We start from the raw sequence: 12289 nt of genomic DNA, 5'->3' as shown, positions 1-12289 counted from the left end.
CTTATATGGAGATAAAAAAATGCAGAATAATCACATAATACTGAAGAGGAGGAAGAAGAAGAAGAGGAAGGGAAAATGAAGAAGAAAGAAGGAGGAGGAGGAGGAAGAGGGGAAAAAAATGAGGAAGAGGAGGAAGAAAACTGAAGGATTGATAACACCCAACTTCAAACTTACTATAAATTATAATGACAGTGTGGTATTCATATAAGAATAAACAAAGGGATCAGTGGGGCAAAATAAAAACCCCAGAAACACCAATAATAAATCTTTAACAATGGAGCAAATGCAGCTCAATGGAGAACGGACAGTCTTTCCAACAAATGGCACTGGAACAACTGGACATTCACAGGGAAAATAATGACTAGACACTGACTCTACACCTTTTACAAAAAAATAACTCAAAATGGATCATAAATTTAAATGTAAAATGCAAAGCTGTAAAACTTCTAGGAGCACAGATTTAAGAGAGTAGATCTCATGTGAAGTGCTCTTCCATGATAAAAATAATAAACATATAAATACATAAATAGAAATAATACTAATCCTAAATAAATTCATTCAGAAAGTATTGAGTAAAGGGATCACTTTCCAACTCATTTTATGAGTTCAGAATTGCCTTGATGCTTAAACCAGAAAATATTACAAGAAAAGAAAAATCTGCAGACCACAATTCCCTTGTGAAAATAAGTGCTGTAACCCCAAACAAAATATTAGCAAATTAAATCTAGCAACACATAAACAAAATAACCCAAGTGAAGCTAATGCCAGAATACATGGTTGGGTTAGCATTCAAAACCAATCAGTGAAATGTGCCATGTTAACTGTAAAAAGAAGACTCACATGATCAGCTCAATACACACAAAAATAAGACATTGGACAAAATTCAACACTAATTCTTGATTTGAAACTCTCAGCTAACTAGAATATAGAAAGAAATTTCCTCAACATGGTACGGGCATCTGTTTACCAAAAACGCTTTGATCTAACATTATATTTAATGGTGAAAGTCAGAAAATGTTGCCCCCCCCCAAAAATAAAAACAAACAAAGACCATTCTCAACATTTCTAATCAACACTAGATCTAAGGCGAAGTCACAAGTCAGTTGTATTTTCTATACTAGCAATGGATAATTGTTAAATAAAATTTTAAAACAATGCTACAGAAACAGCTACAGAAAAACTATAGAAAAACTATATGAATTAAAGAAGAGCCAAGTAAGTGGAGATATACACCATGTGCATAGATTGGCAGACTCAATTTTAGTAAAAAACGTAATCCTCCCAAAATTGATGTATGGATACCACACAATTCCAATCAAAGTTCCTACATTCACATGCTGATTTTCCAATTTATATCAAAATACAAAGATCTTAGAATAGTAAAACTATCTTGGAAAAAATGAACAAAGTTGGATGATTTACATTATCGGTTTTCAAGATTTACTGTGAAAATACATTAATCAGAGTAGTATAAAACTAACATAAATGTTACATAAATAAACAGAAAAAAATCCAGGGTAACACATAGGTATGGTAATTTATTTTCATAAGAATGCTAAGTTAATACAATGGTGAAAAGATGGTCATTTTAACAAATACTACCAACAAATTGATATTCAAATGGAGTGTAGTGAACCTCAACCAAAATCACCCAAAACACAAAAACACACTTAAAGTGGATCACAGACTAATTGTGAGTGATAACTATAAAACTTCTCACAGGAAACAGAGGAGAAAATATTCATGACCTTGAATGGGCAAAGATTTCTTAGGACAAAAAAGCACTACCATAAAAGAAAAAAATGATAAACTGGTCTTCATAAAAAAATAAAAAATGCCTGCCATTCAAAGATGTTATTAAGCAACCAGAAAGGTAGTACACAGACTGGAAACAATATTTGTAATGAACATGTCTGACAAAGGACTAGTATCCAACCTATAGGAAAAAAAAAAAACCTCATACAAATCAATAACAAAAAAACAAATTAATGGTTACTAAGGACATGAGAACAAGCTCAACATAATTACAGTCAGCAAGAAAATACAAACCAAAACCACTGTAATGGCTAAAATTTAAAAGGCTACAACATCACATTTTGGTGAAAATGTAGGGGAAATAAAAGTTTTTATGTTGCCGGTAGAAATGTAAAATAATTACAACGCTTTGGAAAATAGTTTGGCAGTTTCTCATGAACATACACTTATCATATGACCCAACAATTCTACTTTTTGGGAATTTGGAATAATGGCCCATTACTGTTAACAACTCAAATATACATTAGCATGTGAATGAAAAAACAGATTATGTTATATTCAAACAACAAAATATTACACAAAATAAAAAGGAAGTAATGATTGTGACATAAACAATGTTGAGTGAATCTCAAAAACACAGTATTGAAAGGAAAAAGCCAGACACAAAGGATATGTGCTGTATCATTCCATTCACATGACTTCTAGATCAGGCAAAACTGAAAATCAGAAGTTTCCCAAAGAAGTATCACAATCCCAGATATCAAGATATACCACAAAAGCTATAGTAATCACAGCAGTATGGTACTGGCACAAAAAAAAAAAAAAAGACACTTAGATCAATGAAACAGAATTACAGAGTTCAGAGCTAAACCCACACTTATATGGGCAATTAATCTACAATAAAGGAGGCAAGAATATACAATGTGGAAAAGACAGCCTCTTCAACATATGGCGTTAGGAAAACTGGAGTTGCATGCAGAAGAATGAAACTGGACCATTTTCTTACACCATACACAAAAATAGTCGCAAAGTGGATTAAGGAACTGCAACTGCATGTGAGACCTGAAACCATAAAACTCCTAGAAGAAAATACAGGCAGTAATTTCTTTGACATAAGCGTAGAAACATTTTTTCCAGATATGTCTCCTCTGGCAAGGGAAACAAAAGCAAAATTAAACCACTGGGACTGCACCAAAATAAAAAGCTTCTGCATAGCTAAGGAAACCATCAGTGAAACAAAAGGTAAGCCTACTGAATGGGAAGATGTTTGCAAATGCTATATCCAATAAGGGTCTAATATCCAAAATATATAAAGAACTTCTACAACTCAACACCAAAATCATCATCATCATCATCATCATCTAGTTAAAAATGAGCAAAGTATCTAAGTAGACATTTTTCCAAAGAAGACATGCAGGGGCCAACAGACACATGAAAAGATAATGAACATCACTCATCATCAGGGAAATGCAAATCAAAACTACAATGAGGTATCACTTTACACCTGTCAGAATGGCTGAAATAAAAAACACAAGACATAACATGTTGGTTAAAATGTGGGAAAAAAAGGAACCGCATGCACTGTTTGTGGGAATGCAAATTGTTGTAGCCATTGTAGAAAATAGTATGGACACTCCTCAAGCAATTAAAAATAGAAATTATCATATAAATCTGTAATTCCCCATACAGGGTATTTACCCAAAGAAAACAAAAATGCTTCAAAAAGATATATGCACCCCTATGTTTATTGCTGAATTATTTATAATAGCCAAGATACAGAAGCAACTCAAATGTCCTATCATAGATGAATGGACAAAGATGCAGTATATAGATGCAATGGAATATTACTCAACCCTAAAAGAATAAAATCTTGCCATTTGTGACAACACAGATGGGCCTACAGGATATAATGATAAATGAAATAAGTCAGTCAGAGAAAGACAAATACCATATGATTCCACTCAAATGTAGAATTTAAGAAACAAAACAAATGAACAATGACAACAAAAAAGACAAAAAAAACAGAGAAAAAATGGTGGTTGCTAGAGGGAAGTATGCAGGGGAATGTAGGAAATAAATAAAGAGGATTAAGAGTACACTTATTGTGATGAGCACCAAGAAATGCATAGAATTTTTGAATCATTATTATTGTGCACCTGAAATTACAATAACACTGTATGTTAATTATACAAGAAAGAAAGAAAGAAAGAAAGAGGAAGAAAGAAGAGAGAAAAGAATGGAAGGAAGGAAGGAAGGAAGGAAGGAAGAATTAAGTAGGAAGACTTGTTCTACCAAATGGCAAAACATACTAGAAAGGCACAATAATTAAAACAGTGTGATATAGATACAAGTATATCCAGACCCATATATGTATCACACCCTAATATCATTTCCATCTATTTTAATTTTTTAAATATTTTTTATTTTTGAGACAGAGAAAAAGAGAGAGAGAGAGAGAGAGAGAGCGCGCGCGCGCGCAAGCGGGGGAGGGGCAGAGAGAGAGGGAGGGGAGCAGAGAGAAAGGGAGACACAGAATCTGAAGCAGGCTCCAGGCTCTGAGCTGTCAGCACAGAGCACAGCGCAGGGCTCGAAATCATGAACCCGAGATCATGACCTGAACTGAAGTCAGACAGTTAACTGAGCCACCCAGGCACCCCTCCATCTATTTTATAATCATGCAAATATATGATATCTACAGTATTGCTGCAAATACTGAACTGTCTAAAAGTATTACAACCTGGACTTTTTGTATTCACTGTATTTTCAGAGTTTTGTTTCCAAGTGAATAATTAAAATCACCCACGTTCAGACTGTAATATTAATAGTCTTCCCTTACCATACTACTAATTCCATTGTGAAATAATACCCTAAAGTATACTTGATGGTCGGCTGACAAATTAATCTTCAGTAAAACATTTATAGTTAAACACAGGTTTGGAAAAATCTTGTATGTTCAGTTTAGAATACAAAAGCTCACTCTAGACTCTCTTTTTTCCCATCAGCAATAATTTTTAGGAGTACATTTCATTCTTGTTCAAAATTCTTCAACCTCTATCTATACAGTATACTCTTGCATGTATTTCAAACTTGATTTCACTTAACTGTAAATATTCTGCATAGTATTCAGCCATATTTGAGATACATAACATTCACAGCAAAGAGATGAACTAAAACAATAAATTTATGAATTTTCCTATTTCAGACTTACTTCCTCAGTACCACAGTCACACGCTTCACCTCTCTCCACTTTGCCATTGCCACAGATTGCTCTCAGAGCTGTTTGCATTTGGGGTTTATTCTGAAGACATTTGGCACCCATATTTGAAATGAAATTTTCAAAGTCACTCAAACTGCAACTGCTAAAAGTCTTGACACCACTTGATCGCCTAGAGATGAATCCATACAATGTCATTGGCAATACACTTCTGAAAGCACAACTCTATATATTTCAAAATGTTAAATTTAATAGGTAACGATAAATGTTCATAACAAGTATTAATAGTAAAAACAAACAAACCGATTAGAAAATGGGCACAAAACTTGGATAGATCACTAGCCAAAGAATACATATAAATGGCTAACAGGTAAACGAAAAGGTGCTCAATATAACTAATCATCAGGAATTGCAAATCAAAACCACAATAAGGAGCACCTGTGTGGCTAATTTGGTTAGGCAACCTACTGTTGATCTCAGCTCAGGTCTTGATCTCAGGGTTGTGAGTTCAAGCCCCACACTGGGGTCTGCAGTGGGTGTGAAGCCTATTTAAAAAAACAATAAGATATCACTGCACATCTGTTAAGATTTCATTTTTAAAAAGATAAGAGTTGACAAGGATATGGAGAAATTGGAATCCTTGGTACACTGTTGGTGGGAATGTAAATTAGGACAGCCACTATGGAAAACTGTAGAGAGGTTCTTCAAAAAGTTAAAAATAGTGGGTGATGGGCAATGAGGAGGGCACCTGTTGGGATGAGCACTGGGTGTTGTATGGAAACCAATTTGACAATAAATTTCGTATTTTAAAAAAAGTTAAAAATAGAACTACTGAGTATATATTGGAAATAACTGAAGGATCTCAGTATCTGCATCCCCATGTTCATTGCAGCATTATTCACAATACCAAAGATATGGAAGCAACCTAAATATCCATTGACAGATGAATTTTAAAAATGTGGTACACATGTGCAATGGAAAATTATTCAGCCTCAAAAAAAGGGAACCCTGCTGTACGCAACACATGAATGAACCACAAGGACATTAAACTAAGTGAAATAAGTCAGTAACAGAAGGCAACTACTACATGATCTCACAAATATAAGATATCTAAGACAGTCAACCTCATAGATGCAGAAAGTACAATTGTGGCTGCCAGGGGCTAGGAGGAGGCAGAAATGGGAGTTATTCAATGGGTATAAAGTTTCAGTTATTCGAGATGAGTACATTTCAGAAATCTGCTGTGCAACATAGTGCCTCTAGTTAACAATAGTGTATTTCATATTTAAACTTTCAAGAGAACTCCTGTTATGTGTTCCTACCACAATAAAAAAATCAAGAATAGATTTAACTTTATTTTTATATGCCTTACAAACTACATCACCTAAGAGAAAAATTTTTGGAAGTTTATTTATCTATTTTGAGAAAGAGAGAAAGCACAAGTGGGGGAGGAGGGGCAGAGAGAGATGGAAAGAGAGAGAATCCCAAGCAGGCTCCACACTGTTAGTGCACAGACCAATGTGGGGCTCGAACTCACGAAACAATGAGATCATGACCTGAGGCAAAAAACAAGAGCTGGCCACTTCACTGACTAAGCCACCCAGGTGTCCTCCTAAGAGAAAATTTTGAGTTTTGGGGTATGATTGTATGTAAATTCTTGTATATAAGAAAGAAGTATTTATATATGTATATAATGCTTCTGCCTAGGAATGGAGAAAACCTCATATCCACTTATGCCAATTCACAGATATATATCAAATATATTCTTCAAACTTCTCTTCTACTCCCTCAGTCTTTCCCATGACCATTATAAAATTAAGAATCAAGCTCTTTGAGGGGTACCTGGGTGACTCAGTTGGTTAAGCATCTGACTCTTCATTTTGGCTTAGGTCATCACTTCTTGGTCATGAGATCAATCCTGGCATGGGGCTCCATGAGGAGCATGGAGTCTGTTTAAGATCCCTCTGCCTCTCCCCTGCTTGCACACATGTTCTCTCTCAAAAAAAAATTTTTTTTAAGAAAAAAGAATAAAGCTCTTTGAAAGTTTAAATCTCTTCTACTTCAATAATTTTTCAATAGCCATTCACAGGTTTGTAGTATATATATAATATGATAGATAACTCAATAAGTTGTTAGCTGTTTGAGGCAGGAATTTTATCATCCTTATTGTTGGTATTACTTATTACCAGGACAGGACTTAGCAAACATAGAATCAGCTGTCTACTGGTTCTTTGTAACAACAAAAAACTTTTATTAAACAGACTATACTGTGCTTATTCCTGAGTTTTCTCACAGATTTCAGAGAAACTGTATATTAATCAAAGCTTTATAAGGTTAACACACCACTAATAAAGATAACTTCAGAGAATATTTCTATGAGTCACTCTAAATATGTAGTAAAAATCTAACAGACAAGGTGGAAACTGACATTTATTGCACACATATTATTAGCCAGATATTTTATATACTTGATTATTTAATTTAATCCTCATCATAAATCAGGGACACCGGCATTGTCTCCAGCATTTTAGATAAACTGAACTAAAGTTCAGAGAAGACAAAAACCTCACAAAACCCACTCAGTTTGTAAATCAGCAGAATCAGTATCCATACACAGTTGTTTAAGACTTCAAATTCAGGTGTTTTTTAACCCCAAAATTCATCTCTGAATATTATGTAATGAAATATTTACAATTAAATATCAATATATATTTTACTATAAACCATAAAATTTGATAACCTTGTCACCAAAACTGGAAGGTGAGGAAACTTTTAATTGAAAACTGTATAATATTTTGGCTCTGGAAACTAGTTTTAGTCAACTATATTTAATCCCTAGTTATTCATTTTTTGCTCCCCCAAACTGCAGTTCTTAAGAACATGTATTCCCCAAAATTATTTGTAATCAATTATAAGGAGTTTGGCTGATATTTTACACATTGAATTCTAATGCTATGTTAGCTTTGTTCCCAAGTATTTTATAAAAGCTTACTGAAACTATGCTATAACTAGCCTAAGTTCTGGGTTCAGAGAACAGAAAAATTAAGTGATAGAAAGAAGTAATGGGAAAGCAGTGTCCTCTACATTTTTTTGTTTTGTTTTGTTTTGAGGTTAGAGATAGCACTTGGCAGCATTTTGAAAATATATATATATATCTTCTACACCACTTCATTTTCCATTTTCCTTTCAGTGCTTTTCTCTCTTCCATATGTTTTCCCCCAAATTCCATGTTCTCACTGCTCCTGTATAGCCCTACACCACCACTTCTATATCCTCCAAGGTTTTCCCTATTCCTCAAATAAGACATAACAGTACAATAAATAACTTAGGTGTGACTTTATTAATTACATCATCACAAGTAATGTATAATGTACAATGTAGCTATCATGATCTCATTTTTCAGATGAGAAGACGAAGAGTTAGAAAAAATAACAAAACAAGTGAAAGTTTATAAAGCCCATGTTCCCCTCAATGTAGTCCATGGGGGAAAATGGTATCTTCTCTTCTTCAATCAAACTTCCATAGTTTAATGAAACTGGTCTTAGCAAAGAATGAAAAGAAAACAATATTAATAAAATAATTGAATTATGTTGAATAACTGATAACTCCATGTTCCTTCCAAATATTTTCGCCTTTTTGTAAAATGATGCAACCAGATAGGTAAGCAAACCTTGCCTTTCGTTTTCCCTAGGTTCCTACTTTCATAGCTTTTGCCATTTTCTCTGCCCCTTTCCTCCCTCCACTTTTAAATTCATTTGTGTGTGCAGACTACTCTAAAAGTGAGAGTTTAAAACACAAGCCACCCACATTTAAAAAGCAGATATAAATTAAAATATCAAAATAATATACCATTATGATCACTGGATTTAAGAATTAAGTTTGCTCAAATACATATTCTCTTGCTACATAGTTCAAGTTAATTCCAATACATTAACTGTCTTCTATATGAAGTCAGTATGGAATAGAGAAAATAACAAAGCTTTGGGTTAGATAAACTTGTTGACTAGGACCAAACTTGTGACTCATGAGGCTTTAGACAAAGTGATTAACTCCTAAGTCTCAGTCTTCTCATCTACAAAATAGGGATAATAATACCCATCCACCTCATAGCGTTGTGAGAATTAAATATTATTACACAAGTAAAGTGCCTAACTGAACTCTCTGGCCTATAGTAAATGCCCAATAAATCACTGGTGACATTACTGACCTCTAAGTACTCTTCAGTTATTTTCCCAATATGTTGACTATATTCCTTATGCTTAGAACTTCATTCCTGTAACTTATTCATCCCATAACTTGAAATCTATACCTCCCAACTTCCTTTACCTATGTTGCCCATTTCCCCACACACCTCTCTTCTGTTCTCTGTATTTAATTCTATTTCTACTTTGTTGTTACTGTTGTTCATTAGTTTTGCTTTTAAGAGTCCGCATGTACGTGAAATCGTATGATATTTGTCTTTCTCTGACTGACTTATTTCACTTAGCATAATACTGAAGTTTGGCCGTTAATTAACTGTATATCCAATGAAGAATCATATTTAGGTTTACTGTACTCCAGGAACTTTAAAATAACACACACATTAAATGGAAAAAAATATTTTCTTACTTGCTCACATGCCTCCTTTGAAAATTATATAACATATAAGATGTATTGCGGAAATGCAAAATTTTGTAAAAGTAAAGTTAACACTTGCCCTATCCATGAGTTTTATAAGAAATTGAAGACTACGTATGAAAACATTTTAAGTATTTATAAAGCACCATGCAAATACAAAAGTTTATTAACACAGATTCTAAAGCCAAAATGCCTGGGTTCAAAACTTAGGTTTGCCACAAACTAGCTACCTGACCATAGATAATTATCCTTTTTATAACAGTTCATAAAATTTAAAAATGGAAATAATAGGAAATGCCTTACAGAGAGATTGTGAGAATCAAATAAGTTAATACATACAAAGTATTTGTGATGATCTCTAGCACATATTAAGTACAATGTAAAAATATGATATTCTTATTATCATTAATACTAGACTCTGGGTGACCTACATGAAATATCTTTTTGTAGAATACTTAAGAGTAACTGGCCAAATGGACAATAGTCACAGAATAGCAATCCTCATATTCTTTATAAATCTACATAAATTTTATATTTAACATATTATAATATTCACTTAATATATATTAATTTAATACAAGTATATCTTATGTGTACATAAACCTATATATATATATATATAATATTAGTTACATATATAGAATTAATTTAGATTGAATTTGTAACATAATATTTGTATATATAAGTATTTATGGTAGAGTTTGAGCTTTTTTAGAAATGTAAGAGTTAACCCTTAGATGGCTCTTAGTGGTTAACTATGAAAAGAACATGTTTTTTAAAATTAATGCCTATTTTCACTAAAAAAAAAAAAATGTAGAACACCATACAAACTTGCTATAGCCCTTGTCTGATAAACTATTTGGGGGTCACTGGCAAATTTAGAAATCACTGTAACTAATTCACCACATACTTAAACGGGATTTTATAGTTTAGAAAACAGTCCCATTTTCTCTTCTCACTTTATTCTTATATTACTGTGTAAAAGCATAGGCATAATCAGTTACATTTTTAAAGATAAGAAAAATAAATCTAAGTACTCTTCAGTTATTTACCTACTATGTTGACTATATTCCTCATGCTTAGAATTTCATCCCTGTAACGTATTCATCCCATAACTTGGACTCTATACCTCACAACTTCCTTTACCTATGTTGCCCATTCCCCCACTCACCTCTCTTCTGTTTTCTGTATGTAAGTCTATTTCTGCTTTGTTGTTGTTGTTGTTCATTAGTTTTGCTTTTAAAATTCTGCATGTATGTGAAATCATAAGATATTTGTATTTCTCTAACTTATTTCACTTAGCATAATACCCTGCAGGTCCATCCATGTTGTCTCAAATGGCAAGATCTCAACCTTTTTTACTGCTGAGTAATATTCCTTTGTGTGTATAATATTTTCTTTTTATCCATTTATCTATCAAAAGATTCTTGGCTTGCTTCCATATTTTGGCAATCATAAATAATGCAGAAATAAACATAAGTGTGCATATGTCTTTTCAAATTAGTGTTTTCATTTTCTGTGGCTAAATAGCCATAGTGGAATAACTGCATCATAGTTTTTCTATTTTTAATATTTTGAGGAACCACCATACTGTTTTTGACAGTAGCTGCACCTATTTACATTTCCACCAACAGTGTATGAGGGGTTCCTTTTTTCTCCACATCCTCTTCATCACGTTATTTCTTATGCTTTTTATTTTAGCCATAATGACAGGTGCAAGGTGATATCTCATTGTAGTTTTGATGTGCATTTCCTTGACAATTAGCATCTTTTTCACATATCTGTTGGCCATCTGTATTTCCTCTGTGGAAAAAAGTCTATTCAGGGAGTCCTCTGTCCATTTTTAATGATTGTCTTTTTGGTGTTCAGTTCTATATGTTATTTATGTATTTTGGATAGTAACCCTTTATCAGATATAGCATTTGCAAATATCTTTTCTCATTCAGTAGGTTCTCTTTGTTTTGTTGATGATTTCCTTCACTGTGCAAAAGATTTTTATTTTGGTGTAGTCCAATAGTTTATTTTTGCTTTGGTTTCTGTTGCCTTATGAGACATATCTGGAAAAATGTTGCTTAAGCCAATGTCAAAGAAATTACTGCTTGTGCTCTCTTCTAGTATTTTTATGGTTCCAGGTCTCACATTTAGGTCTTTAATCCATTTTGTGTTTATATTCTATGTATGGTATAAGAAAGTGGTCCAGTTTCATTCTTTTGCATGTAGCACTCCAATTTTCCCAACATCATATACTGAAGTGACTCTTTTCCCCATTGTATGTACTTGCCTCTTTTGTCATAGATAATTATCCATATAAAGTATGGGTTTATTTTTGGGCTCTCTGTTCTGTTCTATTGATGTATGTGTCTATTTTTGTGCCAGTATTATATTGCTCTGCTTACTGCAGCTTTGTAGTATACCCTGAAATTTGGGATTATGATAGCTTCATTTTGTAATTTCTTTTTCAAGTTTGCTTTGGCTCTTAGGGGTCATTTGGGGCTCCATACAACCTTTTAGGACTATTTTCTCTAGTTCTGTGAAAAATGGTATTGGTATTTTGATACAGATTGCATTGAATTTGTAGATTGCTTTGGGTAGATGGACATTTTAACATTTGTTCTTCCAATCCATGAGCATGGAATATCTTTCTATTTGTTTGTGTCATCTTCAATTTCTTTCATCTATGTTTTTTTTTGTTTTTCTTTTTTA

The 12289-nt window shown here is 33.2% G+C and overlaps 1 protein-coding gene across 5 annotated transcripts in view; it reads right to left on the bottom strand.

Moving 5' to 3' along the window:
* The window catches only part of LOC125923826 (disintegrin and metalloproteinase domain-containing protein 32-like), a 181006-nt gene that overhangs the window by 101371 nt on the left and 67346 nt on the right, over positions 1–12289 (bottom strand). For all 5 annotated transcript variants that reach the window (XR_007458172.1, XM_049632438.1, XM_049632437.1 and 2 more), the window contains exon 12: positions 4964–5141. Coding sequence is in view for 4 of the 5 variants with exons in the window: in XM_049632438.1 (XP_049488395.1) it covers positions 4964–5141 (178 nt within the window). In the remaining variant the exon portion in view is untranslated. The remainder of the gene's footprint in view (positions 1–4963; positions 5142–12289) is intronic.

This window comes from Panthera uncia, chromosome B1 (genome assembly GCF_023721935.1).
Source record: "Panthera uncia isolate 11264 chromosome B1, Puncia_PCG_1.0, whole genome shotgun sequence".
NCBI lineage: Eukaryota > Metazoa > Chordata > Mammalia > Carnivora > Felidae > Panthera > Panthera uncia.
The sequence above is the reverse complement of the archived record's forward strand: the minus strand, read 5'-3'. Positions and strand labels throughout refer to the sequence as shown.